The sequence below is a fragment of the Candoia aspera genome, chromosome 6 (assembly GCF_035149785.1).
Source record: "Candoia aspera isolate rCanAsp1 chromosome 6, rCanAsp1.hap2, whole genome shotgun sequence".
Lineage (NCBI taxonomy): Eukaryota > Metazoa > Chordata > Lepidosauria > Squamata > Boidae > Candoia > Candoia aspera.
The window spans coordinates 48,960,001-48,980,963 of NC_086158.1; the positions used below are offsets into that span (position 1 = coordinate 48,960,001).

Here is a 20,963-nt window from a genome sequence, read left to right on the forward strand (position 1 = left end):
TTAGGAAAACTTGTGCCAACCAAAACACAACCATAGCAAGTGTATTGTGTTTTTATTGGTTTATGGTGCTGTACTTTTTAGATTAACTTTTCTTAGAACATTTTAACCATGGTTTGTGGAAAACATATCACATATCTTGTAAAAGCAAGAATCAAATACTTTATAACTTAAGTCCAATTCAAGCAATGCATTCATATGTAGATCTCAAGTTGGGCTGTGCAGCACTTCAGATTTAATTCCAAAAATGCCAATTCAAGACAAACCAAAACAGAATGTTAATATTTGGAGTGCCAAGAACTTGGAGGTATAGCAGGGAAAGTCTGATCTATAAGTAACATTTTTGGAGAGATTACTCTTACACAGTTAATAAGAACTGAAGTTGCACTAACATGCCTGTTATCTTAGTACTTAGGAATATAAACAACTGGAATGAATTAGCCTGGAATGCTGTGTCACACTTCAGTTATTATTTTTTTTAATGGGCAGGGGGGATTCTGTCCTCATTATATCTGTTTTGTTAGATTATGCTGAAGATGACATATTTGCAATGTACTGTGAATTTTAGAGACGAAATCAATATTAACTTAATTCTTGCACAATTTACATTTTAAAAGCAGCTAAATTGGGAGTTTCATCTGAGCACCCTTGAAAAACTAAAAAAGGACAAACTGTATTTCTTCACATAATATACAGATATTACACAATATACAGATTATACATTGTAACTGAAGGGTTATTTTCTGTATTCTCTTTAAAAGTTTGGCAGAACAGTACATTCAAAAGCACAATTTAAGAAAAAGGCTCTCCCCACAGCCAGAATATGCAGATATACCAGGCTGCTCCTATTAAGATCGGTTTCTTCCTAGAAATGCCACTCTTTACACCTCCTAGAATAGTTTTCAATTGCAATCCAAGGTGCTGCAGCCAAGAGATGCAGCAAGAGATGCAAAGGAGGAGTGCAACGTCTCACGAGAGCAGAAATTATTTCTAACTGGACACAGGGCTTCTTTGCATACCAGGCATAGAATGCAGGAAGAATCAATAAAATCTACATCATCTAAATTTAAAAAACCACCCTACTTATTCCTTCTAAAATAGCATTTTCCACCCAAACTTTATGTTGGACTTAATGAAATTCTCAACAGGATTAAAAGTAAGACACAGATTTACAATTCTGAGGTATAAACCACCACCCATTGAATAAAGATAAAATTCCTGAATGATTTACTTGCGCTTATTGCACACTTAGAAACTAGCAATTTATACAATTGTTTTGTCATTACTTTATTTGACATGAATATTTTGATTTAAACATGAATATAAAAGTCAAGTATTTTATATATACTATTTCTATAGCATTTAATTTTTATGGCTTCTAAAATTTTATTTTTTCACAGATATGGCAGTGCAAGTATTCAGATTATAAAATGGCACACAAATTCTATATACATATACACACACACACAAATATATATATTATACATACATACATTCGTATTAAGTAACATTAAGACTGAATACATATACATAGTCCAAAGTGATATAAACAGAGGAATACATGAATTCTTATACAAAAGACTGACCAAACTATTGCATAAGATTATTAGCATGTGATATCCATGAATACCTGAATGCTGTGTATGGCCAACCATGGGCCGTTCTTAAACACTTGAACAATATGGACTTGCTGGGCCTGGTTTCTTTATTATGAATCTAAAGCTACAGCCTATGCACATTTACTTGGAAGTAAGCTCTAACAGAATAAATTACAACTTGCTTCCAAATTTTCATAGGGCTGTAGTTTATGCATTCATCCATCAAATTACTGTTTCTCTCCATTTTAATAGGCATTAAAACATTAGATATGCTAATAATGCAAGTTAGGAGCCACATCCACATAAATGATAATATTGTAAAGTCAGCAGAGAAGCATCCTCAATATTGAAAACAAACAGCAATGATGGTTTCTAAATTCTGCTTCACAGTAGGAAAGTAAGAACCCTATTTGTTGTAAAAAGGACCAAATAAGCCTTCCTACCCTGATTTTTAAAAAATGTATTCATCCAATTCAGATTGACTTGAGAAAAACAAGATATTATGTTATCATGTAGATAAGAGCAACCTTCCCAATGTCAAATGGTTTGTTTTTTTAAAAAATACAGTTTTAATTACTAAAGTTATTGGGGGAAGTTAAGTGCACTTTACAAGACTGCCTCTTCTTAGACAATAGTATAATCTTGCTGCTCATTTTCTTGGTCATTCAGTCTTCCAGTCTGACCTATATTTTTTAAGAATCTGGGACCCAAAAGTCATAGATCTGCCCCTATAATAAAAGATTGTCAAAGTAATTAGATGGAAAGATATACACATTTAAAAATGGATTTGAAATACTAAATTAATTAGTAGAAAATTATTGACATATCAACACAGCTTTAAAATCAATTTAATTGGTACATCAATCAGTGAAAGATTTAATTAACCCTTAAGCTCACACATTATTTTCTGTGTTCACTTATCAACTTTTGGAAATCAGGTTTTGGCTCTAATATGCAAAATACAGGAGGAGAGAAAAAGTGTCACAACTTGACAGAAGATCATTGGTGCTTCATTCAGTATCTTTAGAAGTCACACATAAAGCCAAGTCTATCCTCCACTAGGTCCTGATCAATTAACTGGTTCAATCTCCCCAAGCTGGTGGCTTTCAGAAGGAAATAAAGCACCTGACATAGCACAAAAAGTTCACCCATGCCTGGGAACATTTAAAAATTAATGTGAAAAACATACATATATTTTATCCTCTTATGAGAATCTATTTTCATCCCTATTCCAGAGGACTGAACAGGAACACACATACCCTTAGCTTTAATAAAACTGAGACAAACAGGTGGCCCTAAACTATCCGTAATATAGTTTGTGTTTTCTCTTTTTCCTTTATTAACTGAATTAAAAAGAAATACACAGAAAGGAAAATGGACAGTTTGAGTTACTATACTTCTTCAAGGATACTTGAAAGATCGAACACTCACACATCCCCAGCGCTGGATTTAGGCATAAACCAAACAAGCTACAGTCAGAGCCTCACAATCTGAGGGCCTCACAAAATTCCAGATTTTTGGGGGGGGGGCTTTTAGAATTTTATGTGGCTTTTTATGTGTACTGTAGTTTTTAAAATCTTGTATAGCAATTTTTAATGTCTGGTTTTAAAATGGTTTTATATGTAATTGAGTTAAGTAATATTTTAAGCCCAAATTTTCTATGTTTTCTGGTTTACAATGAAGAGAACATTTGAGAGTGGATACCAGAAAAAAAAAAGAATTTGTATTTTTCACTTTAAATACCTTGCTATTAAATAATTAAAAGGCATATATATGTTTTCAACTTTTTTGTGGCAACCCAAGGTCCTGTTTTGGTATGTGCCTTTGCGAGACCTTCTGGTGTAACTTTTTAACAAGGGGCCTCCAAGCTTTCTCCAAGCTTTCTAACAGCCTCGTGTGGCGCAGAGTGGTAGGCGGCAGTATTGCGACCGAAACTCTCACCACAATGAAGCTGGATTCTCGGGTAGCCGGCTCAGGTCGACTCAGCCTTCCATCCTTCCAAGGTCGCTAAAATGAGTACCCAGCTTGCTGGGGAAGGTGACGACTGGGGAAGGCAATGGCAAACCACCCCGCTATAGTCCGCCAAGAAAACATCGCGAAAGTGGCGTCCCCACAAAGGGTCAGACATGACTTGGTGCTTGCACAGGGGACCTTTCACCTTTCACATCCAAGCTTTATACGGCTGGGGGCCTCACCAAGTCTAAATCTGGCACTGCACATCCCTTTACTCCATTCCCCAGCTTTTTTATTCCTATTTCTATTCCTACTTGTTAACATGCCTAAAGTTTTCTTTCCAGAAATTTTTATTTCTGCGCCATCTTTATTAACTGACAATATATCATATTTTGTATGAAAATTTATTGTAATTGCACCATACCTGAATAACCTGAGAACTGTGTATCATTTGCTGCCATTTGCTGTATGTTCTGGCAATTAAGTCTTTTACCTAGAGGCAGGAAGTTAGAAACTGGTTGGAAGCTGAAGTAATGATTATTGCTGCAGGCCTACACTACTTTGGAATATAGTTTAGGAATATAAGAGGACTTACTTTGGAAGAAATGAAGACAGAATTTTACTTCAGAATTAAAGACTGAGACTATTCCATACAAGTAGGGCCCAGGGCAAATCTCACGCACATGACTCTAAGTAAAGTAGCACTTACACAGCCACAGTATATGGCTGGCATTATGAACTACAGGTAGTCCTCGACCTATGACCATTTGTTCAGCAGCCATTCAAAGTTATGCTGAATGAATGGTGGTTATGACTGGTCCTTGGAGTTCCAGCCATCCCAGCACCCCTGTGGTCACATGATTGCGATCTGGGCCCTTGGAAACTGGTTTGTACTTACAACTGGTTGTAGCACCCCACAATCACGTAACTGCCACTTGCAACCTTCTCTGCTGGCTTCCCCAGAAAGTTAATGGGGAAGCCAGCAGGGAAGGTCACAAGTCTCTCAGGTAAGTCTCCCCCACCCGCGCACTTTCCCCAGCCCTTCTATGCTCGCGCTGCACCAGCCACTTGCCGCTGTCATGCACCTTCCCTGACCAGCACAATGACTCTAGCGCACCCTCTTTCACCCTCCCCAACCCACGCCTCTTGCACACCCCCTTGCAGTCTTCCTGACCCGTGCCTCTTGCACATCCCCGTGCACCCTCGCTGACCTGTGCTACTCGCACACCCCCTCACACCCTTGCATACCCTCCCTGAACCTGTGCTGTGCCTCTCATGCATCCCTCACACCATTGCGCACCCTCCCTTGCACCCCATGCACCCCCTTCACACCCTCCCCCACCTGGCAGCAGCCACTTACCTTCCTGCTGGCCTGGGATTTGCAACTTCCTGCCAGCTTCCCCATTGACTTTGGTTGTGGGAAGCTGGCAGGAAGTTGCCTCACCTAACAACAGTAGGATTTGGTTAACAACGGCAACTGGGACTACAGGGATTACCATCACTAAGTGATGCGATCACGCTTTACAACCACATTGTTTAGCAACAGAAATTCCAGTCCCAATCGCCATTGTAAGCTGAGGACTGCCTGCATACTGGCTGAAGCCCAACATGACACCTGAGAAAGAAACAAAGATCCCTACTTGTTGATATCCAGATCTTCCGTCACTACATGTGCTATTGTTTTTGTTAGATTTTTACATCTACTATAATGCCTAAGAAAGTAGGAAGTGGTAGAAAAGGTTCAGAATCCAGCATGTAAGAACCATCAAACAATTTGTATGCCCTGATCAAGGTAAGATGCTATAATTGTAGAGAGAAATTATAAAAGACAAAAAAAAAGAGGATCTTCAAATAATGCATATCTTTGGGGGTGAGAAAAGGAAAGGCAAACTCACCTTAGTTCTGTAAAACAGTCTGACATCTTCCCTAATATCACTCTTCACGTGTTTTTCCAGGGTGCTACAGAGTTTCAACAGCCATTTCTAAAAGAACATTAAAAGTTTAGTTCCATTATTTCAAACAATTGTTGCCACAGTTTATAAGTATAAATTACATTAATATTTCTTCCAAAATTTGTCAAGCTGCAGTATATTTTATATCTGATTTTTTAGCACTTTGAAATATGATCATGCCATAGACAATTACAAATTATTTAGGAATCTCTATTCCTAAATAATTTAGGAATTATTTTTATTCCTAAATTATTTAGGAATTTCTTTCCAAAAATACTAGGGAATTCCTGGAAGCTTGGCATTCAGGCAAATCAGCCATCAATAGACACATAAAGATAAACCACATTTACACATCATTCAAAAGAGACAATAAAAAAGCTAAGAAGGAAACAAAAAGACCAAAACACATCCTCTCCAGCAACCAACACCCACATGAGCAGGGATTAACACCAAACAAGCAAGCAAGCAAGCAGAAAACAATACCTTAATCAACAAATTACCAAGGAGAAAACCACAATCCCACCAAAACTGGCAAGGAAGCTAGTATATATAAATTGGGAGCAAACCCCACACTCACTCGCACTGATGATGTTGCCTAGTTGGGTAATGAAACATCTGCAAGCAAACAACCAAGCTCAGAGAGCACCAAGGACTCCAAAATCCTGAGCTATATATGTTCTCTTCTACCAGCATTAGAAATTGGTTGGATTTTGGTGCTATATACATTTTGATATAGTTGCTGTTTGCTCTTTTCTAGATTTTGCTTCATGCATGAAATGTTGTTTTTAGTTGTTTTTAATTATGGTGTTTATTTTATTGATAGTTTGGTTCCCAGAGCTGTGTACTGATCAGGTGGCCATATAAATCTAGTAAATAAATAAATATTCATCTGAATGTGCTTATAGCCCTCCATGACAGCACAAACTCTAACTGTACAGATTTCACAGTCCTGTAAAGACTGTATTCTGTTTTATAACTGAATTCACAATTGAACACAATTATACCTTTCTACAGTCTTCCCCATTAACAATGGAAGATCAGTGACTGCAGCCTAATATTTCACTACTATATTTTCATGAAAGCATGAAGAAGATTCAACAATCAGTGTAATTCAAGTTCTAAAAAGTGAGTTGTAATCATGGCCATATTTTGAGCAGTCTACATACAATAAGTTGCAGGACATCAATAACCAGGTCTGCATCACTAATTTTCACAAAGAAGCTAATACACAAATCAAACTTGCTTACATAAAGTACTCTCTATGGAAGCTTCAATATCAAAGATTATAGCTCCAGTACATGTATCTTCATGCAAAAAACCTTTACATGTTATGCAGGAATTTGAGCAAATTACTTACTCTTTGATTGGAATTTGTATGCTCAGAATTGCTAGCTTCCCTAACCAAGTGAAGAAGAACGTAAGTCAGGTAATAGACCTAGAAAAAAAGCAGGCAATATTTAGTAAAATGGTTATTTAGAAAAACTACCACATTTCTGGGGCTAAGGAACCCATCAGGTTTTTCTTTTTAAGGTAATTCAACTTTTGAAGGCCTTCATTTATATCCTAGGAAAATTACTGCATATGAAGCATTAGACTTGGAAGTTATCAGTGCATGGCCAACAACAACCTAGCCTACTCTATACGGGAAAATATACAGTTATATGCTGAACTCTCAACTATCTGCAAATAGTATAAGAAAAATTATCTTCCTGAAACACAAGTTAGAACAAAACATGTTTATATTAAAAAAGGAAGGAATTTGTGTATCATAAAAAAAAACTACACACATTGTGGGTTCTCACACTAATGCCAGACACTCTGCCACTTGCATACTGGGACTTGTGTGTCAGACTCTTTGGCAGTTGCCTCAAATGGAGAATAATTCTCTTCCCAAGCATGAGTCACATAGAGTCTTCTTAACAGAATTTATTAAAGTGAAAGGAAAAGGATTACAAAGAATGTCAGCAACTAAACAATTTGCCACTTACTTTTCCCCACAAAGCAATCTGTTCCAATAAATAAAAGAGGAACTAAGAAACTTGATTAACCATAGTTCTATCAGAGAACTTCAGTCTTAATATCAACATTTATAGATTATTCCTTTTCAGTGAAAAGAATGTTCTGAAATGAATTCTCCAGCCCATTAATATTACTCATATTCAGTCTGTTTCACCTAGAACAGCAACTCGGTCATGTGGCCACAGGACCTTTTGAAATACGAGCATCTCTTATATAATCAACCACCACAAATATAGCTTACCACAGCATATCCTGTCTAACCCTGCTTTAAAAAAAACAGCAGCATATTACCTGGGGCTCAGATTCAGAAAGAAAACGATCTTTAAGACCATCATGTTGTTCTGAAGTTTCTGACAGACTCTTTAACAGACTTGAAGGTTTCATCTTCACTAGCTCCTTACACAGAAGTGACATCTATTGGGAGATCAGAGTGCAACACAGCTTACATTCTGGCTTTTTTCAACCTTGAGAAGTACTATCTTAAATCATTTTAAAAACTAAAATATCACAGCATAATCTCATGTAGCGGGGTCTTTTTCTCAAAATCATTATGCCTGGGGTTTCTGAAACCCTGACACCAGGAATAAAATAGGAAGGACTCTCATAGCAAGAGGAATCAAGCTATATCAACAAGACTAGCTCTGAGTTTAAATAAGGTAGATGCAGATCATACTCCCCCTTTATCTAAACCTTTGAAAACTTCTAGAAGACACATAAGAATCCAAATACCAGCCCTTAACACAAGTTTAAATAGAAGAAAAATGAAAAAATACAGCTTCTGCGCCATATTTAGCCCAGCAGGAAATCTGGATGTAGCTCACAAAGTCTCTTCTGCTTGGTACCTACCCAGCCTTCTCTCTCCTCAGCACAGCCTCCTCTCCACATTGTCCTCCTCTGTTTCTTTCTTTCCTCCTCTGCTTCCTTTCTGCTCAATGTTTCTACTTTTCCCCTTGTTTTTCTCTGCCTAGCTCTAATTCCCTGATCTGTTCCCTTTGTACTTCTTCTGTGTCCCCAGATCGCCTTTCTCCACAATCCCTGCCTTTTGCCATTCAAAATGCTGTGCCTCCTTGCATCCTGCACTCACTCTGTACTAACAGCAAAATAAGCTGCAACATTAGAGAGAGGAATTTTGCTGCAGAAGTGAATATAGCCTATAACTGTGTAGACTGCAGAAATTAAACAATTAGAAATATCAGAATGAATATAAATCAATATACATGCAAAATATAAAAAATAAAATAATGTCTCATCCACTCTCAGGGGTAGCCCTCAATTGGCTATGTAACTGTAGGTGCAGCCCTCAGGTACATGAAAGTTGTACACTGCTGAAAGAGAAATAATTTTTTCATCCCAACAAAGAAATGGAAGAGACATGAATTAACAGGATGGAGAGATTACTAATGCAAGTTTATACTCTGCCAATGAGACCTATGCTTCAGCAGGTGGCAGCAGCGCAAATTCAACCCTGGCAAAGTCAGCCCTGTTTACTACATCGGTAGGAGACGACTTGGGAATTCTAGAGCTGCAGGCTAAACTGGGAAGTCAAAAAAACATCCAGAAGAAGGCCAAGTAAACTACCTCCATAGCATGTCAAGAAAGCTACATGCTCATGTTTAGGAAGTCACCAGCAACGGAGCTAGACTCAAATGAGATTTTACTTTAAGAGATCAATGCAAGCACATAAGACAGTTAAACTCAAAAAATTAATAGAAAAAAAACCCCCTTCACTGAGCAAACAAGTCTTAACTCCAGCAAACTACTGTTCTAATGAAAGAATTTATACTCTACCTGCTGATCATGGTTACTGGGTATATTCACATTGTTTTTAAGAAGCTTTGAGATTATTACCAAGCTAAGATGTCGTCTTATTTGTCTAGAAGAATAAAAGTGACATAAAGATAAATGTATGAGCTATTATAATTTGGTGCTTTGGGCATGAATCCTGATAGGCATACTGAATGGTATTGCCTTAAAAACTTACCTTCCACGGGTTGTCCAATTGGGGACAAACTGAACAAACCACAACAGATTATGATGGTGGTTGGATAGACAACTTATTGCCAAGGATAACTGAGACATCTTTTTAAAAGAGAAAGACAAATTTGTTAATAGAATTAGCAAGCAACTGCTAAATCCAGTATCACTATGTCTGTAATTGTTAGACAATAAATACAAGTATTTATTCTCTTTAAAGAATATTCACAGCATGTGATTGATAGGATTTGCTTATTATCATCACATACATATTTACGGAGAAGACAAAAGTTGGCTATCATCACTACAGCTGAAAATGCACCTCTCATTAGGCAAAAATATTTCCATTTAAGGCATCTAATAGCAGTTACTAGTAAATGGCTTAAACTACAATTGTTTAGGTACATCAGTCCCACAAAACGTAATTAAACCACTGATTATATTTACACTTAACATAAAACTAGGGTTTGTTTAACATCACTTTTGCAGATGTACAAAATAATTATGGGTTTTATAGATCATTCCTAGTTTGTTTCTCCATTAAACAAAAATCCAGTCTGCATAACACTTTTAAAATTGGGTTTTGCTGCTAAAAATAAATTGTGGTTTCTTTTGGGAAGAAAGTTTGCACATAGTGGTAATCCAAAGTTATCAGGTGGTATATACATATGAGCATTAGCGCACATAATTTAAAGAAAGCCTAAGGTTAATTGATGCTGTGAGTTTTTATAAAACTAAAAATTCAATCTTCTCAAAATGAATTAAATTATCACAAATTAAGTTACCTCAGTATCCCAGTCTCTGATATTTTCCAACAATTTTATAATAAGGCACTCCAAGTCTACTAGTGGAAATTGCTTCAGCTCTGTTTCTAAACTCAGTTTAAATAGTAGCAGTAGCAGCATAAATATTTCTTTATCTGTGTAACCTTCTGGGCGCACATTTATACACAGTCGTAGAAACTTAAGGAAGGAAAAAGGGAGATAATTGAAACATTTTTAGCAATATTAATTTTGACTACAGGTGTAGATTGCATAAGCACTCTATGTGTGTGTGTGTGTGTGTGTGTATTCTGAATGTGTCCTTGATTTTAGTGAACTTTTTAAAAATAACAATAAATTACATATTGATATTCACTGAATGATTTAAAAAAACTTTTAGCATTTCATTATAGAACTGGCAGCAAATTCAAGTCATAAAGAATCAATATACCATCTTCCAACTTATATTTACAGACACATTGATTAAAGGTGTCATTTGGAGCCTTATTACAAGTAGTATTTTAAAGTATCCATATATTCCTGATAATTTTCTCTGTCTCTAGAGAAATGTTTTCCTATGTACCTTGAACTACTTTTGCAGGAAAATGTGTCTATTTTATATGAAAATACAATTTTCATGTAAAGTAGACATATTCTTACACTCAACAGACGACTTTTAAAAACAACGAGGCAGCATTCTTACCTTTGCTATATTGCAAAGATTGCTCTCTATGAGAAGAAAGCAAGCTGTTGGGTTTATACAGATGTCTTCATTTGACTGTTTCCTCACAGCTACATGCATTTCAGACCTAGTTAAAAAAGAGACTTGTTTGCCATATAGTTTATGACATATTTTTATGACATATATTCATTCACACATGTAGCCTATTATGAAGAGACAACCTAGAAAGAATATTCTGTATCTCAAGGTTTCAGGACTAATATTTTTTTGCACACTGTGATGTGGGTCATACTGTAGCAAGCTTCAAACACATGGTAATCTGAGTTTCAGAAAAATTGCAAAAACAAAGGCTTTAGTGATCTTTTATAGTAAAAGAACAGGATTTTTTTTTAAAAAGTGGCCACTGTGCTAAACCAGAAGTGTACAACTTTTTTCAGAGTTGAGGTCACCACTAGACTTTGAGTGGCATGCTGAGAAACACACCCTCAAAAGTAGGGTGGGCAAGGACAGAAAGTAAATTTGACTTAATTCATATTTATATTTAATTAAAATTAATTTACTTAAATGCAGTTAATAGTACTCCAAATTATTAGTGATTTTCCCTTTCTGTCACATGAAAAATTATTATTTGGTGGCAAATTTTTGGACACGTCCTGAAGACTGGATGTTATCCTAATACTTCAGATTATGACCTTTTGCTAAATACTTACATAATATCATTTTCAGTAAAGCTAGGCTGAAAATGTTGTAGAGGAAATAGCACACTGAAGGAAATACCCATATTGATTAACACAGCTGTTATATCGAATAATGATGGAATCCATGGCTTTTGTTGGTTATTGTCATCAGAAACTGCAGCAAAAAAAAAAGTGACAATTTTCTCTTCAAGCCAGAGTAAGTAAGAATGCAAGCATCAGATCACTTAAGAATAACTACATAATTTCTGAATATAGTAAGCAGAGCAGAATTAACAAATAGCAAAACGCGATATGATCACAACATATTTTTCAGATTACAGCAATTAGATTTCTTGAAACAAAGCCTACTTTTTAAACATTTTTCCTATCATTCTTGTACTTCTGCTCTATATAATGACATCCAGAAGAGCAAATACCTATAAATAATAAGTGTTATAAAACTGAGAAAATGGTTGAAAATATTGTATCTGCACAGAATATCTTTTAAATGGCATATTCTAAAGGCCCCCTGTCTGTTTTGCTATCAGTTAGTTGCATCAACCAAGTTCCAGTTTCTTTGCAGTTATGATAGAGATATGCAGTTATCTCTATACTCTATCATGAGTATACTTACGCATCAGAGATCTGATGCTTGTATTCATTACTTATTTTTACCAGTACGTTTTTACTGTACTGGTAAAAATATCATATACAATATCCCATATTCCTAGAACAGGAATCGTATCAGTCACATTACTGTAGTTTTAGCTTAATCAGTTTAAGTTAACAGCAGAATTTAATCAAATTTCTTTTGAATGAGTTATATAGTAAGTAAGGTTACAAGGTTTCAAGTTTTAGTTCAGATACTTACAATTTCTAATTGTTAATATCATCAACATATCCAAAATCTTCCTTGAAACTGAGCTATCTGGGTGAATTGACATCATCTATTTGAGAAAAATGATATTTAGCAAACTAAAATGTATTTTTACATATTTATTTATTTATTTATTTAAATAGCCACCCAACTCACACACAGTGACTCCAAATTAAAATCCATAATACAAAAAAAACCCAATAAGCCTCCACCCCCACAGCGGCAACGAACACATTCAAATTAACCACTTGATCAGCTCCGAATTAACCTGGGGTCCCTAGGTCCACTGATAAAACCACGTCTTCAGGGCCTTCTGGAAAAGGAGCAAGGTGAATTAGATTATTATTAATATAGCATCTCCTAACACTGGGATCAGCAACATGACGACTTTGAGTGCCATGGGAAACTGCTAGGACCCCTGATCCATTCCCACTCCCCAATCTTTGGAAGAATAAAGTAAGACTGACATTTTCTCTGCAGCACTCCCAGCCAGCTAGCTAAGTTAGTGAGTGTGTTCTGCCTTCACTTGTTTAGAGTTTTTTTGAGAGGAAGATAGTTTTTTAATGCTTTACAGATTAATTTTTTTCTTTTAAATTTGCTCTCTATGTTCGAGAGAATCATTTTACTAATATGCTTTTGAGAAGTTGGAGTTTCTCAAAACATCACTTTTTTTCTGTGAAACTGATACTTTGTGGTACTGCCTGGAAGCAAACCTATTGCTTGGCATCAACCTTTATTTTGTTCTTTGTGAGTAGACAGGCCTATTGCAGCCATTGTGCCTTTAATAATTCTTCCAATTTTCAAATGTGTTCACAATTTAAAAACATGAAAGACACCTGCTTCCTCACAGCAGAAGATAATGATTTGCTAAACGATTTACCACCTTTTTTTTTCTGAAACAGAATGTTCACATAGTACAGCTATAAAATATTTTTTTAATGCCATGCCTGTCCTTATGGAACCCACTTTTGATGTGGGAATAAAGACACAGTAGATTACTAAATAGTTTCTTAGACAAATCAATGGCCTTGGGTACTTTTGGCATTCCTCCATTCAACGTATAGGGAACGAACAGTCTATTCTCCTAAAATAGTGGGAGGGAAAAAGAACAGGCAAGCAAACAGAAGATATGAAATGCAAAGTATCAGATATATTTTTAGCATACTAAACAGAATCTCCTAATTCTTTTCTAAATGAAGTAAAGCTAAATGAGAATATTCATTCTGTACACTAATGCTGTTCTTATTAACACTGCAACACAGCAGCAATACTGGCTAGAACTGTAAAAAAAAAAAAAAGCCCCCCCCCCAATTTCTTGGATTTGGCAAGTGATCAAGCTCCAGCAGCTAAGAGTCAAGAGTGGGGAAGTGGAAATAGGCAATGCAGAAAACTAAGCTACAGTTGTGAACTAATTACAGTTCATATTCATTATGTATTTAATTACATCCATCAAATGCAAAATAAAATATAACTTACCTGAAACATCCATTTTAAAATTGGTACAGGACAAGGAGAATTATGGTAAGTAGATACAAGTAAGCCTTCAATAATTACAAAAATCTGCTGTGTTATTTCCGATCTGCAGAAACAACCACAAACTAGGGATCAGTCTGGTATTTTCAAATTTAGCCTATCTATTAACATTCAAGGATTCAAAACAATCAAACCCGGAAAGCATTCACAGGCTAGGAATGCCTTTCCAAATTTTGGAAAAAAAAATAGGCCAAGAGAACAGGGACTACATTAAAACATCCATTCTTACTCAAGAAGATATTGTTCAATCGGATTTTGAGGATGAAAGCCAAAGTTTCTCAAATCAAGATTATTCTGGCTGAAGATTTTCCCAGCATTCACTATTTGAAATATGTTTTCTCCAGGGTGCTGGTCAGGAATAGCATCATGGCTGAATGAGTATCTTTCTATAAATTCTCTGTAAGACAAAAATTACATCTGGAAACATACTAAAAAGAATTTAACGAACAGCTATTCTTAATGTTAATTCACCTCAATTTATAGGCCTGGCTGAGATTTTCACTTAAACAACATGTTGGCGACCCACTTCCTATATATAGTCCATTTATACCTCCTGTGACTTCTAGCTAACTTTAGGATACCCAATAAAGCAGCTGCTACGAAAAGAAAGAGGAGACCTTTAGGAGTCAGAGCAACCCCAGGGTTATGCTAAATTAATGTATTGTACTAAGACGTAGTTATGTATGTATGCACAGTATATATGTATGTATTTGGTTTAGGATGTTGATGAAATAAATCACTTGTGGCTTACTGAACAGCATGATTACAGCAAACCATGGCTGAGCATGACGCATGAACTCAGATACTGAATGACTATGTACCCAACAAGTATAATTTAAAAAACAATTAGAAAGCTAAAAAAGGGAGTACAATATAGAAGTCAATATGACAAAGAGTATTTCACCAACTATAACAACGTGAGGAAGCAGCTAGTACACTGAAATCAGAAGACCAACCTATGTTCAGGAGATAGTTCACCATCAGTAGATTGATCTTCAGGTGTAGAGTTTAGTTCAGCTATCCCTTTGACTTGCTGTAACTGGTTCTCTAATTCATCTACCCTGAAATGAGAGAGAAAACTTTTCAAAACAATCTTGACCTCTGGTTATAAAAATCAACTTTACAGCAACTTTAAATATTTGCAATGTTATTCCCTTGTGAACAGGTAGTTCATAATAGTTTGTCTATTATCAGAACCTGATACAGCAATCTAGAGTAAGTTATTGAATTTCACTGAAAGGTATTTTCTTTAATGGAATTTTGATAAAATCTGCTGTGCAATCAACCTAACAACTGAAATGAAAAGTAATTGCCTGGGACTGTTAAATGATAAGGCCATTCCCTCCCTTTCCCCCACAACAGATACGGCAACGTAGCACCGTTATCCAAGATGCTTCTCCTAATCTTTTAAAATAAAATCTGGTAGTCATGTGGCTATGTAGTCTACAGCAGGGGTCTCCAACCCATGGGCTGCAGACCAGTACCGGTCCGTGGCCTGTTAGGAACCGGGCCGCACAGCAGAAGGTGAGCAGTGGGCGAGCGAGTGAATTTACAGCCTGAGTATTTACAGCCGCTCCCCATCGCTTGCATTACCACCTGAGCTCCACCTCCTGTCAGAGAAAGCAAGCCCATTGGCTGCTATCTCCAAACGGCATGAAGAAAAAAGAATAAAAAGTCGGGAAAAAGAGGAAGTGCTTGAATCATCCCAAAACCATCTCCCACCCCCCTGGTCCGTGGAAAAATTGTCTTCCATAAAACCAGTCCCTGGTGCCAATAAGGTTGGGAACCACTGATCTACAGTATAAACATGTACTGTAACATGATAGATGTAAGCACATTTCTGGTCATAAAATAAAAGTGCTAAAAGACCCATTTCAATACCATTTTTTCTTTACTGAAAACAGTAAAACAGGATTGTCTGCCTTAAAGTGGTAGGATAATAACCTGAGATCACTTTCAGGTACTGAATGGTGAGAAGGCAGGCTGTACAAAGAAACTAGGAAACTGATCTTCAATTTTCCAGGGAAAATTATTGCATTAAACAGCTTCTACAATCTATAATGTTATTTTATTCATATATCACTTCCACAGCTATTACATAATCTTAATAACTAACTGAAAAAAAGGTGGAATATAAACTTAATAGAAGATAATATATGTAGCTCAGGGTTGAACTGTGGAGTCCTTGGTGTTCTCTGAATGTGGTTGTTTGCATGCAGACATTTCATTACCCAAATAGGTAACATCATCAATGAGAGTGAGGGATTAAGCAGGGATTAACACCGGACAAAGAATCAAGCAGAAAACACTACTCCAATCAAGGAACTGCCAAGGAGAAAACCACACCCCCACCATGTATGTATATATATATGTATATAAACAGGGAGCAAGCCCCACACTCACTAGCACTGATGTTACCTAGTTGGGTAATGAAACGTCTGCAAGCAAACAACCAAGCTCAGAGAGTACCAAGGACTCCATACACTTAATAAATTAAACTACTACTGAGATTCTGGTAGCCTTTGCTTTAGTTTATTACTAATTTCACTGTCTCAAAAAAAAGTGAGAAACCTTTGTTACTATCCTTTTGTTTTTTAAACTCATTCATTAGCAGTCTAAAGAAATAAGCTGGAAATCTTTGTTAACTGCCCTTCTGCAGTAATTCCCAAGGGCACAAACAGGAAGGTTACCTCTTGCTCTGTCTGCTTGAAAATAACTTCTTACCTTCAGCATTTGTCTGTTTTTGCATTTTCCCTTGCTTTTCTCCTCTCTTCCTAGGCTCTCCCATACCTACATGAAGTCAAGTCACCACTGCATCTAAAAAAAGCTTTTTTTAATCTAACAATTACGTACTTTTTCATTATATACTGTATGTGAAAAACAAAACCTAGCCCAGTTGCCAAGAGGCAGGTGAAATGCAAGCAACAGCCAAGCTGTAATTTTGTTATACACAATAATGTTTAATTGTATAAATGAGGATGGACTAAAAAGGTAAGCATACATACCTCCTTAGCTCTTCCTTCTCTTTCAGGAGATGCTCCAGAAGATTCATGTATGAGACTCCACATTCAACAAATGGTTTAGAAAGCTGAAGCAAAAGTCCATTAAAAACATGAATATTTTCAGACCACTGGTAGCCATTAGACTTAACTTCTAAATTTCTTAGATATTTATTCAAGAAAACCCTTGAAGGAACTGGAAAGGCACTCCTAAAAATCAATTATCTCAGAATACCAGAGTGGAATACCAGAGAAAAAACATGATCTCTTAAAAAAGACTTCTCATTTCTGTTTGTCACAAGCCTTCTGACAGAATTCAACCTACTAACTAAAAAACAGTGACTGAGCTAATTACAATAAGTCAATATGGATTTTTTTTCTGTGTTAGTACAAAGTTTCAAAAGTTTCCACTGCTAGCACAATCGAGAAACAATTTTCTGAATTAATGCTGCTTCGTATGTTCCAATATACCAAACTTTCCCCTAATTTGAAAACATCTTCCTTTTTGCCATTGGCATGAAATATTAGGAAGGTATAGTGGCTTCCTAACATATATAGATTCAATTTTAAAAGATAGATGCAATCTTCATATGTACCGTATATCATGCACTTTAGTGGCTATTTGGGTTTTCTGGAATATTTTTTCAGGATACTTTCCCTATGCTAAATAGATGATCTAATTTTGAACAATTGACTGGCAAGACATTTAATAAAAAATCTACAGTAGCCTAATGTTTTGTTTTGAATAAGTATTATAGAAACCTGCCAATAGCCAAAGAAGTTAAATACGAACAACCCAGAGTTGGGCGCTGCACAAATTGAATAAAATAAATTAATAGTTATTACTAAAAAATACTTCAGTACTTTGAACATGTTAACACACACCACGATTCTCTTATATTATTTAGGCTTTTTTTAAAAAGTGCTCTGAAAAGTATTAGCAAATTGATCTTAGCATGTACAAAGAACTTCTCAGAAAAACCCTATAACTTTGATCTTTAAAATAGACTCATGTTTATTTCAGTTATTCAATTAACATTTACATTTGTAAAAAAAAATTTGTCAAAATATTATTCTGGAAATTGATTTTTTTTTCCTGGAAAAATGATCTGGAAAGCTTTTCATTATAAATGAAAGTGTTTTGTTTTAAATTCATCTAATTTATTTACATCCATGTGTTGAAAAAAATACATGGGTTGAATCCCAATTCTGAATATCAATGCATGTAGTACAGTTCTAAGCAAGTTATTTAGGCTTCTATGATTTCTTGGAATATATGCCTCAGTAAAGAATGTATATTTCAGATGCAGTTTTCATAAGAAAATTAATCCTGAATCTTTATTACCTGCCAAACATTTAACTTCCCATCACACCAGTTGGGAATATGAAGTAGTTTATTTATGCCAAGTGTTGATCCCTCATCACACTTTCATGAACACATTTCATATAATTTAAAACATGTTCATAACTTAAGTCTATAACTTTATGAAAAATCTAGAGAGTAGTAGTATTAAGATAACTACACCAACACCACTTTTAAATAGAGCATATAACTTAAGTGCAATTAGACAAGAGTGATTGGCAGAATACCTTTTATCATCTAGAACAGCAACAGGGAGTAAGCAGCAACTGAATAATAGTGCTGATGTATAAAACAGACTTTATATAAATTTTATATCCTAGCAAGTTCTAGCAAGTCAGGCATAAAAACAGAGAGGCAACTATCAGAATGTTAGCAATTGTTTCTCATATCTGAGAACAACTCTTTCAGACATTTTGAGAGGCATAAATTATCTTGTACTATACTTGAAAATATATGTTGTCTACTACAGATCCACATAGACTGAACCTATTCAGGCACACCAAATTTTGATTTCTCATGAACATTAATATTGCATATTAATAAACACTTCAGTAGGTTTTTGTGGTTACTGCCACAGCTAATACAAGTGGTTTTGATACAATGGTTCAATTCCAATGTAAAAATCATGATCATTTTACATTTATCAACTTGAGAACAAGCACCGCACTTGTTCACTCTTCATTTATCTCCTACTTGTGCACTCCCTATTTTTTACTGCATTTGGCAAATTCCTTACTTCCTGAATTCAAAATTCTGTAATAAGTGTTTTCAAGGAAAGGTAGCAAGGAAGAGCAATGAGTGCACTCAAGAGGCACAGGACTTGCTCTTAAGCAAGTGGCTTATGGGCCAAAAAAAATGCAACTGAACTCATGGGTCCCCAAACTTTTGAGATTAGTGGGTATATTTGACATTTTGAAATATTTCTTGCCTCAAGACTTGTTAATGGAATAAACACACTATTAAATAAACAGACATTGGCTATTCTCAAAAATAAAGATAGTTTTAGAGGCTGGTGCTTTACAGAATGTCACATCAATTTCCTTTTAAACTTCAAGTAAATTATACCAATATTTTAAACGTTTAAAAAGTACAGTAGGGCTGGGAGTTTTACAGGTTAAAAAGCTAGTTTTCATGAGGATATTAGTACCTATAGTCACCATACTAGATAAGACTTTCTAATCAAAGACAGTCACTTACAGAAGGATTACGTGTTGCAGAAATTGTGCTTGCTATTCTATCCTTATCCATAGCTTCTTCTGAGCTTTTTGCAGCTGGCCTGGCACTCTGGGACAGTATTTTTTCAAGAGGGATGAGCACTTCTTCATCACTGCTGTCCACACTGCAATCAGAGGCCCCAGCCTCACTATCAGAAATGCTCTTCAGTTTTTGAATTAACCCATATGCTTCAGATCCTTCATTGTTAGATGTATTTAAGTTGCATGAAGAGCTAGGAATAGTATCATGAGTGCAACCTTCCAGTGAAAGAACATTGTCACAGTCTCTCAAGGAAGATCCAAGCTGCTCAGCATTTTTTTCTGAAGGAACTGTAGAAGCATTCTTTCTTCTTGTTTCTAAATAAATATGAGGAGTAAATGTCTGTAACTGCCCCTCTCTAGGATCTGAAAATTGGATTTGGTCATTCTTATTTATAATGCATCCATATGTTTTATCTTCATTTTCTTCAGCTTCACATTTTGCTACTGAAATAGGCAAGTCACTGCCAGACCGATATGTATCTGCTGGCTGGAAATTCTTGTCAAGAGATATTCTGTCTTTTGAGTAATTAGTATTATGAGGGATTTGCAAGTTACTATGTTTATCCAATGTCTGAACATTTTGAAAATTTTTCATATCTGTTTTTGATGAAATCCTTTTCCTCTTCCGAGGATATTTATGATTGGCTATTCCCAATAAAGCTGTGGAGTTAGAATACATTGAAGGACTGCGCTGGCTTTTTGTGACAACAGTTTTATCAGAGCTTGATCCTGAAGGAAACACAGTTTTTGAAGCTTGTACTGAAGAGGACTCATCTGTAAAATGAAAATAAAGTGAGTGATCACACTGCATAGTGCTGTCATAATCAACTTCTCAAATGCTCAAAATAATGATGAAAGTGATCATTCTCTCCCCATGCATGCATGCATGTGCACACACACAAACAAAAACTATATTGCTTTGAAACAGCAAACCTCAGGAAATTAAATATGTTGCATAATTATGAATTGGGTATTTAATTGCTAAAAGTAGTTAAATACTATTATCATGAAATTCATAATAAATTATGAGTAGCATGTCAAAAAACTCCAAAAACAGTGATAGAATAAAGTTCATAGTTCAAGATTAAGGAAAAAATGTGAAAGATAAAACAGTTGTAGAACAATATCATTCAAGGGCAGAAGTATGTAAGTTCTTGTTCTTTTAATGAGCAAAAAAAAAAAGAATAAAAGTATCAAAAATGTAAGAAAATGAATAGATTAATGTATTAGTGCTTGGGGGGCCCTGCTTTGTGGGGTGCCTCAGAGCTCCACCTCTGTTCTTATTTAACATCTACATGAAACTGCTGGGTGAGGTCAGTATG

General features: G+C 35.7%; 1 protein-coding gene across 1 annotated transcript in view; it reads right to left on the reverse strand.

Annotated features, from left to right (window-relative positions):
* Window positions 1–918: 918 nt before the first annotated feature.
* SLF2 (SMC5-SMC6 complex localization factor 2) overlaps window positions 919–20,963 on the reverse strand; it is a 38,200-nt gene continuing 18,155 nt past the window's right edge. The window contains exons 5-20 of the mRNA XM_063307078.1: window positions 19,583–20,415; window positions 17,029–17,111; window positions 14,980–15,084; window positions 14,253–14,420; window positions 13,967–14,069; window positions 12,485–12,560; window positions 11,647–11,788; window positions 10,958–11,063; window positions 10,279–10,455; window positions 9,501–9,598; window positions 9,308–9,392; window positions 7,811–7,933; window positions 6,858–6,935; window positions 5,444–5,530; window positions 3,973–4,041; window positions 919–2,323 (exon numbers count right to left, since the gene is read on the reverse strand). Of these exons, the coding sequence (XP_063163148.1) occupies window positions 2,288–2,323; window positions 3,973–4,041; window positions 5,444–5,530; window positions 6,858–6,935; window positions 7,811–7,933; window positions 9,308–9,392; window positions 9,501–9,598; window positions 10,279–10,455; window positions 10,958–11,063; window positions 11,647–11,788; window positions 12,485–12,560; window positions 13,967–14,069; window positions 14,253–14,420; window positions 14,980–15,084; window positions 17,029–17,111; window positions 19,583–20,415 (2,369 nt within the window). The 3' untranslated portion in view covers window positions 919–2,287. The remainder of the gene's footprint in view (window positions 2,324–3,972; window positions 4,042–5,443; window positions 5,531–6,857; window positions 6,936–7,810; window positions 7,934–9,307; window positions 9,393–9,500; window positions 9,599–10,278; window positions 10,456–10,957; window positions 11,064–11,646; window positions 11,789–12,484; window positions 12,561–13,966; window positions 14,070–14,252; window positions 14,421–14,979; window positions 15,085–17,028; window positions 17,112–19,582; window positions 20,416–20,963) is intronic.